Source organism: Macaca mulatta, chromosome 4 (genome assembly GCF_049350105.2).
Source record: "Macaca mulatta isolate MMU2019108-1 chromosome 4, T2T-MMU8v2.0, whole genome shotgun sequence".
Classification (NCBI taxonomy): Eukaryota; Metazoa; Chordata; class Mammalia; order Primates; family Cercopithecidae; genus Macaca; species Macaca mulatta.
The window spans coordinates 16,299,614-16,319,227 of NC_133409.1; the positions used below are offsets into that span (position 1 = coordinate 16,299,614).

General features: G+C 39.7%; 1 protein-coding gene across 1 annotated transcript in view; it reads left to right on the forward strand.

The window, feature by feature from the left end:
* Positions 1-10,456, forward strand: part of SLC16A10 (solute carrier family 16 member 10) — a 138,677-nt gene extending 128,221 nt beyond the window's left edge. Inside the window, 2 exon segments of the mRNA NM_001260620.1 lie at positions 5,749-5,977; positions 9,048-10,456. Coding sequence (NP_001247549.1) covers positions 5,749-5,977; positions 9,048-9,280 — 462 coding nt within the window. The 3' untranslated portion in view covers positions 9,281-10,456.
* The last annotated feature ends 9,158 nt before the right edge of the window (positions 10,457-19,614 follow it).

Sequence of the window (19,614 nt, forward strand, 5' to 3'; positions counted from 1 at the left end):
CATGGGTTGAGGGTGAGAAGAGGTTGTAGGAAGACTTTCATATATTACTGTGTACATTTCTCTAAGGTTTGAATTTTAAAAAATACATTCATGAGTTACTTTTGTAATGTAGAAATATTAATGACTTTCCTATCCATCAGCCTGCGTAAGCTTCCTCTTCCAGTTCAGGTAGAATGAACTGGATCAGTGTTGCTCCATTTTCCTTTTTAGCGTTTTACATTCACCTAAAGATACCTTGGGATGAGGTTATATACTTTACCAAATGTAAGCTATTTCCAAAGTAATATCCAAATACTTAACAATTTCCCAGCCTAAGTAAATGATCAGAGGCTCCGTACTCACTCTCATCTAGACTGTGGCACGGGGTGTGAATGTATCAAATGCACGTTTCTCCATCAGGCAGAAATGACAGTAACCATGTGCCATGGAGAAGGTTGATCGACTCCCTGTGAAGCACTTTGAAGTGACACCAGCCTCTGTGTGCTTCAGAAGAATCCAGCCATCTGCTGTATGGCCTGACATTTTCCTTTAGTTCGTGGTGGGCCAACAGAACTCTGTTGCCAACTGTTTTCTGTCCTGGGTGCCCAGCCAGAGGCTCTGAAAGTCTGGAGACTTTATATTGACTAAACTTTAGGAACGTCAATTATATGTCCACCTCCAAGATGCCTTCTCTTAGTCAGGTGCAGCTCATTGTTTCCGAGCTACACTTAATATTCTTAAGCAAAACCTAAACTGACATTTCTCCAGCAATGCTCTCCTTGATAGAAATGGGAAAGGTAAGAGCAAAAGGAATCTTTTGTTCTCATGTACATACACTAACTCATAGAAGGTTAATTCTTCTATAGCCTGTGCTATTATAACAAGTATTTATATATTTGTGATATAGTTCCTTAAAGAAAACAAAAGCAATATAGACATCTAAACTGTCACTGGCTTATTAAGTGTCAGTGCCAGAGCCTAGGAGAAATAAGGAGCCTGTGAATCCCTTATTCGAATCTAACCAGAGCTGCTGTGTTTGAGAGCAAGTTTTAAAAGACTGTATGTAATACTAAGTTTATTCATCTTTCACACTGAGTCCCAGCATCACCAGATCAGTATTTGATGCCTGGATCAGTCTTTATTCTGGGGAGTGATGAAGCACTGAACCTGCTATGTGTGTAGTCTGCCAAACGTCGGCATGTGCTCCTTGCAGCCCAGGCATCCTGCATGTAAGGAATACGTGTGTTCTCACCAGCCTCATCTACTTACCTCCACATTTAGCCAGATTCTGCGTATTAACATCTGCTGGGAAAGAGCATCACTACAGTAGCTGCAAATAAGGTGAAGGAAGCAAAGTATTTTTCTGACAAGTACTTAAAGAATAGATGTGTAAATTTCTATAAACAAAAGTCTTAAAGGAAAATGAAAAATTTTTACATTTAAATAACTACATAAATCATTGTCTAATTTTAATAAGAATATAACTTAATATAACTTGAATGGAGAAAAGGATGACTTGCAGTCAGGGAAAGTATTAAGAAATAATATGCTCAGGCCGGGTGCGGTGGTTCAATGCCTGTAATCCCAGCACTTTGGGAGGCCGAGGCGGGTGGATCACGAGGTCAGGAGATCGAGACCATCCTGGCTAACACAGTGAAACCCCGTCTCTACTAAAAATACAAAAAATTAGCCAGGAGTGATGGCGGGCGCCTGTAGTCCCAGCTACTCGGGAGGCTGAAGCAGGAGAATGGCATGAACCAGGAAGCAGATCTTGCAGTGAGCCGAGATCGCACCACTGCACTCCAGCCTGGGCCACAGAGCGAGACTCCGTCTCAAAAAAGAAAAAAGAAAGAAAGAAATAGTATGCTCAAAATATATAGCAATAAGTTGGAAACTTTTACTTGAATAATTTTTTATAAAACTGGCCAGAGAACAAAAATGTGAAGAGGCCAAGTTCCAGGAATCATGTTACATATTGTTCTAAAACAACATAAGCACTTAACAAAGTTGAAAAGTTAACAAAGCCAAGTACTGTACTAGGCTTCTAACATTCACTAAGTATAAAATTCTACAGAGCTGGTTTTCTTATCTTTAAAGAAAGTTGTTGGCAAGTGGTACTGGTGTTAAAGAAAAAAAAAGGGGCCGGGCACGGTGGCTCAAGCCTGTAATCCCAGCACTTTGGGAGGCTGAAACAGGCGGATCACGAGGTCAGGAGATTGAGACCATCCTGGCTAACACGGTGAAACCCTGTCTGTACTAAAAATACAAAAAACTAGCCGGGCGAGGTGGCAGGCACCTGTAGTCCCAGCTACTCGGGAGGCTGAAGCAGGAGAATGGCATAAACCTGGGAGGCAGAGCTTGCAGTGAGCTGAGATCCGGCCACTGCACTCCAGCCTGGGTGACAGAGTGAGACTCCGTCTCAAAAAAAAAAAAAAAAAAGGAAATATGTACTGACCAAAATAGAAAAAAAAATATGAAGCACATTAAAAGAAAAAATATATATTCCTGAAAACCTTGTATAATTACAGTGGCATGGTTGGGAATGTTTGGTCTATAGTTTTAACAATTAAATCCATGGAATCTGGCCCCGTACCATCCTAAAGTTTTATTCTAGATTCTCTGGAGTTTGTGATTATAGATATGTTTCTAAGATTTAAATAACTTTCCATGTTTATCTCCTTTTATGTTTGTACATAGAATAAAAATGTTTCTATTGTTAAGAATATTAGGGTTGTATGCAGTGGTTCACGCCTGTAATCCCAGCACTTTGGGAGACCAAAGCAAGTAGTTTGTTTGAGCCCAGGAGTTCAAGAATGGCCTGGGCAACATAGTAAGACCCCATCTCTACAAAAAATAAAAAATTAGCTGGGCATAATGGCATGTCCCACCTACTTGGGAGACTGAAGTGGGAGGATCACTTGGACCCCAGGAGGTTGAGGCTACAGTGAGCTGTGATCGCACCACTGCATTCCAGTCTGGGTAACAAAGTGAGACCTGTTTCAAAAATAAAAAATAAAAAATTGGGGTTTATCTACTTAGATTTTCAATACAAACGACTACTTAAATCTTTACCTACTTGTTAATTTCAAACCCTTTTCTACATTTTGATTTATCTTTAGATCTCTTTTTGTCTCAATAAATGGGAAGTATCAGGAAGTCTTTTTACTTGCTCAAGGTCAGAGAGAGCTTAGAACCTGATAGTGTCCCTCTGAGCCCCAGTTCTTTCCAACCTGCCAGGCTGTGGGCCCAGCAATTACTCACCGCTAAGAAGTTATGCTTGTGCAGTCATGGAAGTCGCATTGGAGAAAAGGATATTTAACTGGCAAATAAAAATCAGGAGAATGGGAGATTTTGTTCTTTAGAAATGCTAGTGTGAAGTGGTAGGCTTATTTTTCAAATGGTCAACTGGTATTCTTTTTTCTTTCTTTTTTTTTTTTTTTTGAGACGGAGTCTTGCTCTGTCGCCCAGGCTGGAGTGCAGTGGCACGATCTCAGTTTACTGCAAGCTCCGCCTCCCGGGTTCACACCATTCTCCTGCCTCAGCCTCCTGAGTAGCTGGGACTACAGGCGCCCGCCACCACGCCTGGCTAACTTTTTTTTTTTTTTTTGTATTTTTAGTAGAAACGGGGTTTCACCGTGTTAGCCAGGATGGTCTTGATCTCCTGACCTCCTGATCCACCCGCCTCGGCGTCCCAAAGTGCTGGGAATTACAGGCCTGAGCCACCGCGTCCAGCCGGCCAACTCATATTCTTAAACTAATCATAATTTTACCATAAGACCATATTTTAGTGATTGAAGAAAAAAATGTACAAAACTGTATGATATGATGGTGTTAAAAAGAACTCACCCAATATGAAACATTTTTCAAGAGCATGTTTCCTATTTTGATGTCAGTGGACCACTTGTGGTAAAGTTGTGAAAACCAACACTCCTGAATTCCACCCAGAACTCACACGTTGCACCTTCAGAGACCCTCAGATTGTGAGTGGCTGCCCTGAGGCGTACTACCAACCTCCGGCTTTTGTAGGTCTATGGAAAAACAGAACCGATGAAGACAGAGATGCATACAGCTGTTTTATCTGGTCTCTCCTTCCTCCCCAGCCTCACTGTTATTGGAGGGCACTTTCCAGGCACAGTTCTGTTCACGGCCTGCTGCTGCCCACGTGGACCATGGGTTCCGGGATGGCTCCATCTTCTTTTTTTTTTTTTTTTTTTTTTTTTTTTTTTTTTTTTTTTTTTTTTGAGACGGAGTCTCGCTCTGTCACCCAGGCTGGAGTGCAGTGGCGCGATCTCGGCTCACTGCAAGCTCCGCCTCCCGGGTTCCCGCCATTCTCCTGCCTCAGCCTCCTGAGTAGCTGGGACTACAGGCGCCCGCCACCGCGCCCGGCTAATTTTTTGTATTTTTAGTAGAGACGGGGTTTCACTGTGGTCTCGATCTCCTGACCTTGTGATCCGCCCGCCTCGGCCTCCCAAAGTGCTGGGATTTGGGCACATTACTTAACCTCTCCCGGCATGGCTATCTTCATCAGAGATAACATTAGTAACCACCTCATAAAGTCGTTATGAGGATCACCAGTGAGATAATCAATGTAAAGCTTACAACAGTGCTTGGCACTTAGTAAACACTAAATAAATGATAGTTGCTATTATATGGATACTTTTAAAAAACCTGATACTTTTAAAAACATTTTTTCTGCTGACTAGTGAATTGTTCAGTTTTACAATGTTCTGTGCCTTTAAAAAGTTATTAAATTAACTGTTTCCTCCTTTTTTGTACCCACCATACTTTGAATATATAACTACGGCAGCATATAAACACTTCATTTGCACTTACGTATTTAAATGTCCATCTTTCCATAACCCAAGGATAGGAACGAAGTCTTACTCATTGTTGAAATCTCTAGTACATAGCACAGTGCCTACCAAATAGTAGGCAAAATCAGGTGTTCGATTCTATTAACTACTCTAACACTGAAATGAAAGTGTTCAATGGCTCAAAATAAGTATAATAAGCCTTAACTCTGGGTGCTTAAATTTATCTATAATGTCTGCCAGTGAAGTATATATAGTTTTAAAGGTTAAAAAAAATCAAGTGTTTAATGAATTCGAGCTGATTGAGCACTGACCAGATACAGGATCCTTAAACTTCATAATATCTAGTCCAAAGATGATTTTTTTTTTTTTTTTTGGTACAGATTCTGACTTCAAGGGGTTTGCAGGCTGGGAGGGCAAGTAATATATAAAAAGTCATTTTTGGCTGGGCGGTGTGGCTCATGCCTGTAATCCTAGCACTTTGGGAGGCTGAGGCAGGCAGATCACTTGAGGTCAGGAGTTCAAGACCAGCCTGGCCAACATAGTGAAGCCCCGTCTCTACTAAAAATACAAAAATTAGCCAGACGCGGTGGTGCTTGCCTGTAGTCCCAGCTACTCAGGAGGCTAAGGCAGAAGAATTGCTTGAACCTGGAAAGTGGAGGTTGTAATGAGCCGAGATCACACCACTGCACTCCAGCGTGGGCAACAGAGAGAGACTCCGGCTCAAAACACAAAGTTATTTTCTTCTTGTCCCTTAGTGGAAATATTAAGAAAGTGCTAGGGGAACTCGAAGGAGATGATTATAGGAGTTGATTATGTATGTAAAATCAAAGTAAATGGGGCAGTGGCAGGGGGGAAAAAGGGGAACCAGTAGTGACTTAGAAGTCCTAAGCATGTTGCATGGTAATTGTGACATTCACTTCCTGCGAGTGAGCTGACATTGTGGTGTCCGTCCTAGGTACTCTCCTTTTTCTTCATTGGTCTGATGTCCATGATGATTCCTCTGTGTAGCATCTTTGGGGCCCTCATTGCTGTGTGTCTCATCATGGGTCTCTTCGATGGATGCTTCATTTCCATTATGGCTCCCATAGCCTTTGAGTTGGTTGGTGCCCAGGATGTCTCCCAAGCAATTGGATTTCTGCTCGGATTTATGTCTATACCCATGACTGTTGGCCCACCCATTGCAGGTAAATATAATGATTCTCCAGTAATTATATTAAGTCATAGTATTTTCTACTTCAGGTCTTAATTTAAGTCTCACTTATATTTAAAACGTATTACAGGTTATTGATTACTGGTCTTTTGCTTTCATGTGTGCCTTACTGGTAACATTTTTAATAAGACTAGCTATAAACGGTATGTTGAAAAGGTTTGCTGAAAAGTCCCTCTTATCCTTACTGGCAGCTAAAACACTGAATAAAATATGTAACAGTAGGCCAGGCTCAGTGACTCACACCTGCAATAGCAGCACTCTGGGAGGCTGAGGCGGGAAAATCACCTGAGCTCAGGAGCTTGAGACCAGCCTGGGCAACATAGTGAGATACTATCTGTACAAAAAATAAAAAATAAAAACATTAGCCAAGCATAGTGGCATGCATCTGCAGTCCCAGATGCATAGGAGGCTGAGGTGGGAGGATTGCTTGAACCCAGAGGTCAAGGCTGCAGTGAGCTGTGATGATACCACTGTACCCCAGCCTGGGCAAAACCCTATTTAAAAAAAAAAAAAAAAAAAGACATGAAGATTCTGGAAGATTTCTAAATATGTCAGCTTTTGGTAAGAGATCGTACATCCCCCTGAGGAGTAGCTGATGAAAAATAACATAATAGAAAAAACCCAAATGCCCATAAATAGCTAATTGGGTAAGCAAAATGTGGAATATCTATAGTGCAATATTATTCAGCCATAAAAAGGAGTAAGGTACAGAACTGATGCTACCAGGTGAATGGACCTCAAGAACATTATACTAAGTGAAAGAAGCCAGACATAGAAGGTGACATGGCTGGGCATGGTGGCTCACACCTGTAATCCCAGCACTTTGAGAGGCCAAGGCAGGAGGATCATTTGAGCTCAGGAGTTCCAGACTAGCTTGGGCAACATAGCAAGACCTTGTCTCTACGAAAAATAAAAAAAATTAGCCTGGCGTGGTGGCACATACTAATAGTAGTGTAATCTCACCTACTCCAGAGGTGGAGATGAGAGAATCTCTTGCGCCTGGGAGATCAAGTCTGCAGAGCCGTGAGAGCACCACTGCACTCCAGCCTGGGTGACAGAGTGAGACCCTGTCTCACTCTAAAAGGCTGTATATCGTATGATTTATTTCATGTGAAATGTCCAAAATAGGTAAATAAATACAGATAGAAAACAGATTGGTGATTGCCAGGGGCTGGAGAGAAAGAGGATTGGGAAGTAACTACTTAATTGGGATGAAGTGTCCTTTTGGCACGATGAAAATATTTTAGAATAGAAGCGGTGGGTGTACAACATTGTGTATGTGCTAAATGCCGCTGAATTGTTCACTTTCAAATGGTTAATTCTATCTCATGTGAATTCCACCTCTAGAAATTCTCTGAATGATACTATAAAGGTGTCTCATGTTCAGTATTACTTGGGTGCCTGTGTCAATTAGTATTAGAAGATTCAATATAAATATGATAAAATGTAAATGTATGTACTGTCATCTGTGTTTGGCACATGAGACGCTCAGTGAAGGTTTAGCTCAATGCATTCTTATATCCTGAGCTGCATTCCTAGTCATGAATCAAGCAAGCAGAGTTACTACTGAGCAGACCACATACAGTTTAAGTTCAAAAAGTCATGGTCTCCCTATAGGAGAACCCTCCGTTCCTTCTTCTCTCCCGCAGGTAATATACTGTTTACTCTTCTTTTTATAACCTACAAGCTTAGTTTTACAGTTTCTAAGTCCACAACAGATTTTATATAAGCAGCACTCTAGTAGTAAATAGTTTTGCTACCAGAAGTGACAGTTAACAGAGCAAGAATAAGGGAGGTAACAGGAAACTTCGGAAGCAGGCAGAGCACCACTACACAGCAACTGGCAGCAGAAAGCTGCTGGCTCACCAGGAGGCTCTGAGGGCATCATAGTGTCACAGCAGAGCATAATCATGAGTGTTCATAAGGAGGAAGAGTTCAGTTATGTATGAAATGGTCTGATTCCAAAGATAGAAAACTTGTGCATTTACAGATATTGTCTATTTTATTTATGCAGAATGGATATACACATTTTTATGTGTTGGTACTTAGACAAATGGTCAGCTATTTATTTAGCAAAGTCAGATAGATATTTAGTACAGTATGTTTCCTGGACATTTTAGATAACTTAGGTTGTATAAGTTATAAAAGTTTTAAAACACTAAGATAACTTTTAAAACCATGAGTCCTGGAATTTGTTAGAGAAATTGGAAATGTTGAGTACCCTAAATAATAGTTTTCAGAAGCAGAACCCAAATATAGAATGCCATTAATAATTCTTATATATTTATATTTTCTTCCAGGTACTGATAAACCTTAGTCTCTTTCCAAAATGTATTTAACAACCTAACTTTCATCCACATTATTAAATTTACAATTTTTCTCAATTTTGAATTATAATGTTAAATAGTTTCATGTTATTTCATAAAAACCAAATAGACCAAAGAGTAGTTTGAAAGCTGGGCATGGTGGTTCATGCTTGTAATCCCAGCATTTTGGGTGGCTGAGGTGGGAGGATTGCTTTAGCCCAGGAGCTTGAGACCAGCCTGGGCAATGTGACAAAACCCCATCTCTACAAAAAATATAAAAATTAGCCAGGCATGGTAGCATGCACCTGTAGTCCCAGCTACTCAAGAGGCTGAGCTGGGAGGATCAGTTGAGCTTGGGAAGTCAAGGCCTGCAGTGAGCCATGATTATGCCACCATACTCCAGCCTGGGTGACACAGTGAGACCCTGTCTCAAAAAAAAAAAAAAAAAAAAAAAAAAATCTGCCTTTCCAGCTTTTCAAGTAATGTCTTGGTATGAAAATCCAGAGGCCTGTACTTTATGACAACGTTACATATATGAGATCTTTTTTTTCTATCAATAAAGGTTTATATTTCAGATCTGTTTCCTTAAAAAAAAAAAAAAAAGTCCGATATCTGAGCTGTTTGAACCAGTCCTGTGGAGGTGAAATTAGGCTGGGACTAGGCCATCCCTGTGACTAATCTAGACCCCCTACAGAGCCACACTTGTTCTCCGTTGGTGACAGCTTTTTCCCTTCTCAGGGTTACTTCGTGACAAGCTGGGCTCCTATGACGTGGCATTCTACCTCGCTGGAGTCCCTCCCCTTATTGGAGGTGCTGTGCTTTGTTTTATCCCATGGATCCATAGTAAGAAGCAAAGAGAGATCAGTAAAACCACTGGAAAAGAAAAGATGGAGAAAATGTTGGAAAACCAGAACTCTCTGCTGTCAAGTTCATCTGGAGTGTTCAAGAAAGAATCTGACTCTATTATTTAATATCTTACATACCTCCACCAGACTGGACTTGCTTTTTGAATTTTAAGCAAGTTTCCTTTCCTTTTATACGAATTGCAAATTTCATATTTTTTTAATCACATCCTAGGAATAGCACAATAATTGGGAAATAGAACCCTTATCACTATAAGAACCATTTTCTGCCACTGAATATCTCTGATGTTTCCGTGAGTCTGAGGGCAGAGACCCCAGTATATGAAAACATGTCTGAAAGTCACATATTGTGAAAATTTGAAGCTATCTCAGTAAAAAGCAACTTTGGAAACTGTGAATGATCTTTAGCTTGTACAAACATTTAAAAATACCTCAAGCTATACTGAAAGGGTTGCAGTTTGGTTAGGAGTGGAAATATTTTGTTTGTTAATGATGTCTTCAGTTCTGGTACCTCTGTTTTACTTTCTTATGCTCTGTGGAAACTTTTTGCAAAATTTAAGCCTGGGTTCTAGGTAATACCAGATGTACCGAAACCTCCAGTCTGTGTTAAAGTTGCTCTCCTGCTGTTCAATAAGCTATGATATTAAGATATTCTGACTTGCTCCGGTGTCAAGGGACCTTCGGGGAGCAGGTGCTAACAATGTGTTCAGAATCAATACGTGAAATGAAAAGGATCCTCTCCAGGAGGATCCTGAGCTGTTCAGAAATCATTTAAGTTTACAGCATTGTTCCCTTTGCGTTTGCAGTGTGTTTTACTCAAGTAGCCAGAAACACCCCACGTTTCTGAATTGTTTAAATTGTAACAATAAAGTAAAATAGAATGCATGAAAGATATTCTGGCAATTGTAACTTAGAAATCTTCTGACTTCCAGATTTGTTAGCACTAGAACCTGATATTTAAACAAAGTCTTACTTAGCAGTTATCAAGTGGCAGTTACAGGCAGAAATTGGTGGAGGCCGGAGGATGGGGAGGGGGGCAGAACCCTTTATATTTGTGAAGAAAATATCTGTAGCTGATAGAAATAATTGCTTAAATTGGTTTATGAAATTAATGAGTCTGAAAAGGTTAAAAGTACTTATAAAAAGAACCAAGTCCTACATTTCCAGAACTTTCTGGCAAAAATTTTCACTCATATTATTTATCCTAGTGTGTTCCCTAAGAACATTCCCATTATATTTTTGCTATTTATATACAGATTATCATAAGAAAGCTTTCAGTTTGAGGACCGAAAATTAAAACCAAAGTCATGTCGTGACCCATACTTATTTACAAAAACAAGAACACTTTCCTATATCCCTAAAATTATACTTTAATGCTTGAGACCTTTAAAAGGTAGTGCTTTTCATTGTGAAGACATTCAGCAACTTACTTTGTGATACACGCAGTTGTACCTTACCACTTCTAATAGTTTCATATTTCATATTCAGGGGACTTAGATAATTTGCCTGTGGATGGTTCTTTTGCAGGAAAAAAAAAAAAATCTACATTTTGACCATACTACCTTTTCATGTTCTTATTATAAGTTTTTAGAAAATGATTTCGGCCGGGCGCGGTGGCTCAAGCCTGTAATCCCAGCACTTTGGGAGGCCGAGACGGGCGGATCACGAGGTCAGGAGATCGAGACCATCCTGGTTAACACGGTGAAACCCCGTCTCTACTAAAAAATACAAAAAACTAGCCGGCCGAGGTGGCGGACGCCTGTAGTCCCAGCTACTCGGGAGGTGGAGGCAGGAGAATGGCGTGAACCCGGGAGGCGGAGCTTGCAGTGAGCTGAGATCCGGCCACTGCACTCCAGCCTGGGTGACAGCGCAAGACTCCGTCTCAAAAAAAAAAAAAAAAAGAAAATGATTTCATTCACTCATGTCCAGTTATATAAAACGTTACTTTCTCATTTTTGAGAAGTTCAACAAAACATACAACTAAGACCAATCATCAAACCCACTATTATAAATGTTAATTTTGGCTGGGTAAGGTGGCTTGTGCCTATAATCCCAGCACTTTGGGAGGCTGAGGAGGGAAGATCGCTTGAGCCCAGGAGTTTGAGACCGGCTTGGGCAATATAGCAAGATCCTGTCTCTACTAAAAATAAAAAAAAATTAGGCCAAGCGTGGCGGCTCATGCCTGTAATCCTAGCACTTTGACAGTCCAAGGCAGGGGGATCACTTGAGCCCAGAAGTTCAAGACCAGCTTGGGTAACATGAGACCGTGTCTCTACAAAATATTTAAAAATTAGCCAGGCATGATGGTGCGCACCTGTAGCCCCAGCTACTCAGAAGCTGAGGTAGTGGAAGGATTGCTTGAGCCTGAGAGATGGAGGCTGCAGTGAGCTATGCTGCTGTACTCTAGCCTGTTCAACTGAGCAGGACCCTGTCTGTAAAAGAAAATCAAAAACAAAAACTGTTAGTTTTTTAAAAAGTTTTAGGTCGGGCGCAGTGGCTCACGCCTGTAATCCCAGTACTTTGGGAGGCAGAGGCAGGTGGATCATGAGGTCAGGAGTTTGAGACCAGCCTAGCCGATGTGGTGAAACCCCGTCTCTACTAAAAATTAAAAAATTAGCTGGGTATGGTGACGTGTGCCTGTAGTCCCAGCTACTTGGGAGGCTGAGGCAGGAGAATGGCGTGAACCCGGGAGGTGGTGCTTGCAGTGAGCAGAGATCACGCCACTGCACTCCAGCCTGGGCGATAGAGTGAGACTCCATGTCAAAAAAAAAAAAAAGTTTTAGCACAGACACCCCTTAAAACACCTTCTCCCCAATTTCATAGAAAGTAATTCAAAAATGAAAACTTACCTCTGTAAAGACCTCTACAATGTTTTTTTTTCCTTCAAAATTTGGCTGATTTTAGGGAAAAAGATAATCTGAAACTAAAAGAAATTGCTTGGTTAGTTTCCATATTAAAATAGCAGTGACTTAAGTATATATAATATAACTTAGATCTCAGCATATGTATTTGTATATTAAACTTCACATATGTAGTTTTCGGTTTAATGGAATGAATCAGACTGGATCTATAACACTGAAAAAGCTCTATTGTCAAAGACTCATATGAATACTCTGCTATAATAATATAAAATTAAGAAGAAAAAGTATAAAGGTAAGATGCTAAACTCCATAAATACATATTTAATACTATTTGTGGGAAAAGATTTAAAGTTTAAAATACACAAAGAAAATGAAAAATACTAATATAAAAATTTGTGGTTTAATCTAGTCAAGCTAAGTCCTAATTTCTGAATGAAGTGTTACTGCTGCAAAAATGTGACCTGATAAGCCTAAATTTTTTGTGTTCAATCCAGACACGTTTCTGAGAGTCTGAAAAGAATACAGAGTCAAAACTCTGCTTTTGTCTCCTCATCCTGTTTTTGATAAGACTCAGAAAATTCTCAAATTCAAAATGTTCTGGCATTTGAGGCCAAGAAAAGTGTGAAAGGGAGTAACATTCCTTGTTATAGAAACTCTAGATTGGATAATAATGTAACAGATGGCCAAGAAACTTCCAGAAACATTTTGGTTAAATTTGATTGCCATGAATATTGCTGGGATCCATCCATTTAAGCAGTAATATACCACCCAGATTATTGATACTTTATGCAAGATGTGTTCATCCCTTTGATCATATTTACAATGCTTATTCCATAGCCCTGCTATACGACTTGTAATTTCCACTGAAAATTGCATAAATCGTGTATTAAGATTCAAATTCTAGCCGGGCACGGTGGCTCACACCTGTAATCCCAGCACTTTGGGAGGCCGAGGCGGGCGGATTGCCTGAGTTCAGGAGTTCACAACCAGCGTGGGAAACACGGTGAAACCCCGTCTCTACTAAAATACAAAAAATTAGCCAGGCATGGTGGTGGGCGCCTGTAGTCCCAGCTATTCGGGAGGCTGAGGCAGGAGAAGAATCTGGGAAGCGGAGGTTGCAGTGAGCTGAGATTGTGCCACTGTACTCCAGCCTGGGCGACAGAGCGAGACTCTGTCTCAGAAAAAAAAAAAAGTAAAAGTACACATCGTTTAAAAGCAATTTACTTCGGATGATTCTAATCCTTTTAGCTGCATTTAAGAATATTTTAATTTATACCAATGTTACTCTAAATTGGCCTATGTCCAGATGACTTTTGACATTAAATCAATGGAAAACTGAATAGAAAATATGACATGAGATTGTGGGGGGAAGGCCACCTATAGCATGGGTGGCTCTGAGGAGTTCCTGGTGGTGCACTTTCATGCCCTTTCTTATGTACCTTTTGTCTTACTCTTCTTACATTATTCTTATCCTCATCATTTTTTCATTTCCCTTTACTTCCTCCTATCCTTCAAAAACCTCCTGAAGAGTTCATTAACATCCATGCTTAGCTCCACTGGTTGCGTGGCTGTACTTCCTACTGATCCCTGCAGTTTCACTGAATGGATCCCCACCCAATTTCGTGTATCCTGGAGAATGGCTTTCTCTCAGTCTTCAACTTAGTTCTAATAGTCTACATTGAATTTTAATTTTAAATTACATGACTAAAATATTTAAGGGAAGAAATAAATTTCATAAAAATTAGTATCTTTTATGCTAACATTTGAAACTTTATTTAAAATTTTAAGGTAAATGCTTCGAGGAAAAAAAAAAAACATTGCCAAGTCCTTAGCATATTTTCAGAGAGCATAATTTTTTACTTTGACTTCCAGTTTCGCTAAGATTTCATTAAATCTTAGTCCTGAGAGCCCAGCATGAAGGGTGACTGGGAATGTAGTGTACCTCTCTGATGCAGTTCCTAATGATTGTTCTTCAGGAACCTTCCTTAGGTTGGGTTACATTTTCTGGTGAATGGTGTTAGAATAAATTCCCAGAGTTTAGAGATACAAGTAGAAATGCATAAGCTAATTAGCTCCAATTTTATAATATGTAAACAATTTAAACTAGTATTTAAAACTTTTTAGGAAGTCTCTAACACTGAAAAAAGGTATTGTTGCTGGTATAAACATTAAGGAGCAACTTTTACGTTAGGTCAAAGATTGTTGCTTTTCTAGTGTGTTGTCTTAAAAAGAGAAGGAAATGAAACTATTACCTTCTTTTTACATCTATGTTTTTATAATTTAAAAGGCAAGTAGTATCTTGGCGAATGAGAAATGCATCATCCCTAACAATTTAATTAAGTCTTAAAAAGACAAGCTTTTTGTCTTGTTATGAAAACAAAAGGCAATTTGTCATTCATAATGGTAATGTGGAATAAGAATACATCATAGAAGGAAGACTTGCTACTTTACTGACTTAATCATTAGTTCTAAGGCTACGTGTGGGGGCCCACGCCTGTAATCCCAGCACTTTGGGAGTCCAAGGCGGTAGGATCACCAGACCCCAGGGTTTAAGACTCAGCCGGGGCAACATAGTGAGATTTTGTTTCTACAAAAAGAAATTTAGCCAGCGTGGTGGCACACGCCTGTAGTCCCAGCTACTCAGGAGGCTGAGACAGGAGGATCGCTTGAGCATAGCAGGTCAAGGCTGCAGTGAGCCGTGGTTGCACCACTGCACTCCAGCCTGGGTGACAAAATGAGACCTTGTCTAAAAAAAGAAAAAAAAAATTAGTTCTACTCTACTATACATGCTGATTTTTGTTGATAGCTTGGTCTAAAAAGACTGTCTAGAGCTGAATTTCCAGGGGCAAATAATAACAAGGTAGATAAACAGGCCCTGGGCTCACTATACTTTCATAGCCATGACATGTTTATTATTAGTGGGCAGAGATTAATGCTGTGTGTTATAAATATACTATAGAGCAATAGGTCACGATTCTTAAGAACAAAGGGCTGAATGCTCACAGTGAAGTGTGAAGCTTACATAAATGTCAGAACCACAATTATGGACCTATCATCAATGTGCATTTTATCAGAAGATGACTCCTGAGACAGTAAAGACCCATGGAAAATTCATTACATCTTTGAATCACTCAGAAAAACCTTGAAACTTAGGACGTAGTTTACTTAGCTCGCCTTTTTTAAAATTATCAAATTTTAAATCATAAACTTCATCTTCACTTCCACACGTTCAAGGGCACCTCTTTTAAAGTTCAATGTACCATACTAAAGGGGTGCAATCTTGCTTTCTGGGGAAATAAAATTCCCCATGGTACTATATTCCTGACAGATATAAAATAACATGAGGCTACCTCATTTTTGAAATGGATTTCAATATTTTTATTAGTAAGTTGGAAAGACAGTAAGAACAAAATAAAACCTAAGTACCTGATGACACCCACTTGATCATGACAATTCATCTACCTCCGCTTTCCGTGTCCAGCTGAAAGCCCAGCTAAAAGCACAGCTGAATCAACTCCTGCTTCATCAAAAGGGAGCTAATGGTGATGCTAGGATTGAAAAGCAAGAGGTTGTAAAATGTTAGTGGGGTCAAAGTATCAGTAAAATTTCTTGAGTGCTTTGTTCTGATAAACGGTTGTAAAAGTAACAAAAAAGGAATAACAACTAATATGGCCTGTGGATCTGACAAAGAAAAACCTGAAGAAATTCAGAATCTAGATACACTTAGATCCTAAATTAGACCCACTCAGATTCTAATGAACACTTAGAATGCTTCGCCAGTGGCTTTTCAAGTTACATTGGAAGCTTGATTATGAAAAAGTTCTGTTTTCATTGGCAACAGGGTAGATAATCAGTGATGTACAGATTGTACAGCTGTGCCTGAACCTTACAACTTACACATTAAACTCCTGTAAGAGACACTCCTTCCTAGTAGAACAAGGACTGGGACTATGAATTTTTGACTCGCTGGAGTTTTTTAAAATGCTGTTCTTGAGTGTGGCAATAGTGTAGGAGTTAACCCAGTCTACCTAAAGAAGTTGCTTTGCCTTTCAATATGAGTGCTTTAAGAAGAGTATTTTGGAGTTGAATGTCCCTAAACATGTATGCGATAGGAACTACTAATATAAAATAACACTTAGGACTCAAATTAGATCTGTAATACTATTGTGGAGCCTGATGTATGACTTTTATTCTTTACTAGATATTTTTCAGTATCTGTCATTAGAAGAATCAGTTTGTTAAATATTTTAAATGTGTAAACACATAAAACCTTTCTACTGTGATCTCCCCTAATGAGTCAAAGTATCTTTCATAATTCAGTCTATATTGAAATGTTATTTCAGGAATGGAGGGCTTGTTATTAATAGTGCTGGGCCGGGCACGGTGACTCATGCCTGTAATCCCAGCACTTTACGAGGCCGAGGCGGGTGAATCACCTGAGGTCGGGAGTTGGAGACCAGCCTGACCAACACGGAGAAACCCCGTCTCTGCCAAAAATACAAAACTAGCCAGCCGTGGTGGCTCCATGCTGTAATCCTAGCTACTCGGGAGGCTGAGGCAGGAGAATGGCGTGAACCCGGAGGCGGAGCTTGCAGTGAGCCGAGATCGCGCCACTGCACTCTAGCCGGGGCGACAGAGCAAAACGCTGTCTCAAAAAAAAAAAAAAAAAGTGCTGTATTTTGACCCTGGACTATGAACAGACTGTATAGTTGGTGCCTCTTTTTTTTTCTACCAAAGATTATTAAATCAAGATTGGTGCTATACTTCATGTTCCTTTCAAAATTATTTTTCTTTTAAAAATATTAATATGCAGCCGGGCGCGAGGGCTCACACCTGTGATCCCAGCACTTTGGGAGGCCGAGGCGGGCGGATCACGAGGTCAGGAGATTGAAACCATCCTGGCTAACACAGTGAAACCCCGTCTCTACTAAAAATACAAAAAACTAGCCGGGCGAGGTGGTGGGCGCCTGTAGTCCCAGCTACTCCGGAGGCTGAGGCAGGAGAATGGCGTGAACCCGGGAGGCGGAGCTTGCAGTGAGCTGAGATCCGGCCACTGCACTCCAGCCTGGGCGACAGAGCGAGATTCCGTCTCAAAGAAAAAAAAAATTAATATACAACACAATCGAAAATGTATACATACATGACTGAGGAAAAAAGCTCACCTATACAGTGATTATTGAGTTCCAGTATATACTTAGAAGTATGCAATTTTTGTTAACATGTAAGGCTTGAAAAGCAAGGGGGTGAAATTATGAAACTCACAAGAAAATGATCACCAAATGAAAACGTTCTAATGAACACAACCTCCCAAGGTAATAACTTTAAAGAGAAAGTCCCTTGTCAATGTTTCTAACACAAAGTGAGCGATTCAAATATATTCTGTAACTTTGAGGCAATGTGAAAAAAATTATATATAATTGCTTCCTATTGAGCTTGCTTATGCAGACATTTGGACATTTGAAGATGTTTCGCAATTTTCAGGCTAAAATCAGAGTTTTGAGAGTCATCAATCTTAAAACATGGATAATGAGTTACTTGCACAGTTATATTTTTATAATTATTTGAAACTTCTCACTGAAAGTATCATTGTTCGTCTTTCAGATTTAACATAAACAATAAGTACTACGGCTGGGTCAGTGTCAGCAAATCTCAGATCTGTGATTTATCAAGCACCATCGTTGGTCTGATTGTGTAACACGTAAAATTACATATGGGTCTCCTTGGCCAGGCGCTGTGGCTCACACCTGTAATCCCAACACTTTGGGAGGCCGAGGCAGGTGGATTGCTCAAGGCCTGGAGTTTGAGACATAAGGGTCTCCTTAATGTTCTGTAGGTAGGATTCAGATGAATTGAGAATGACAGGTCTTTCTTTTCTTTTTCTTTTCCTTTTTCTCTTTCTTTTCTTTTCTCTTTTTACTTTTCCTTTCTCTCTTCTCTTCTCTTCTCTTTTCTTTCTTGGAGTCTCGCTCCAATGCCAGGCTCCAGTGCAGTGGCACGATCTCAGCTCACTGCAACCTCTGCCTCCCGGGCTCAAGCGATTCTCGTGCCTCAGTCTTCTGAGCAGCTGGGACTACAGGTGCCCACTACCACACCGGCTAATTTTGTATTTTTAGTGGAGATGGGGTTTCACCATGTTGGCCAGACTGGCCTTAAGTGATCCACCTCTCTCGGCCTCCCAAAGTGCTGGAATTACAGGCGTGAGCCACCATGCCCAGCTAGAGAATGACAGGTTTCAGTTGAATTCTTCTCTCTTTTAAAGACCCTGACTTAAAATCCAGTATACTGGATTTGCTCTGGTAACTAATGATAACACTTTTCTACATTAACATGAGTTATATTTGGAAGAGAGAATGGAAGCTTGCTAATCATTACATTAGAGTGAGATTAAGCATCACTCTAATAGTAACTTCTGATGTAACTTAATGTGGTTTGAGATGTGTAAGATTGTAAAGGCATTGCACAATGCTTGATAAAAGTTGCATTTTGCTTTTCTTCTTCCACCAGTTTATTTTGGCCTTAAAGTTATAGCTACAACAAACTGAACCTTGTAGTACTACTAAGAGAGAGTGTGGATATTTTAAGTATCTCCTAGTATAATATGACATTGCTCATGTGGACTTATTTTAATGTTTATTTGAAAATTACTTTTTTAATTATTTTGTATATTTGAAAGTTAGAAAAACACACTTTATCTTAGACATCAAAGCCAAATTATTCCAAGTGTATGCTATACACCACAGTGCAGCTCTGCTTCTCTCCCTACCTACACCGGGGCCATTTTTGGCACAATAGTTCAAATGTAGATCACTATGCTGAATGATTGTGCTGGATTTGACCAGTATGCAGTATTTTAGTACTTTTTAAAAAATGTATGTTTCTTTTTGAAGGCTACAATTTACAATTTTTTTTTATAATGTGCAATTTAATATAGATAACCAAAACCTTTTTAATGAAAAGATCTTTACAATGGCTTGGAGGATAATGTGATACTCTCAGTAAATGCAATAAAAACATTTTAGCAAATTCCTATAAGGCTTCATGATTATGTTTATGGAATTCTCTGGAGGGTGGGGGAAGGGAAATTACTGAAATGAAGGAAATAGTTTGTGTTGAATAAAAGAAATAAGCTGTGTGCTTTTTACATTGCATATCTGTATTCTACATGCGTTTGGGTATTGTTATTTCCCTGGAGCAGGGAACAGGGATAGAAATGATCCAAAAGCTTTAGACGGTCTAAAAACAATTTCTATTTGATGCTTCCTTCTTTTTGTAGCTGACTTACATTACCATTTTCTTACATTGATTAAACTTATCAAATTCAGATGATACTCAGTGAGCTTCTACTGAGCGACAATTTTAGGGGCTAGTCAAGAACCAGGCTGGAAATTAAAAAGCAGTCCCATTACTGTGGATTGCTTGCTTGGATAAAAACTGACTCTGGCGTCAGAAGATGTTTATGATTTGATGAGCCTTAACTACAAAGCAAATCGTTATTTATGTTTAATAGTACTAATGAGATTTAATACATTAAACTCAAGAACTTGGCATTTGTGATATGTCATTTAATCCAAAAAGTATTTA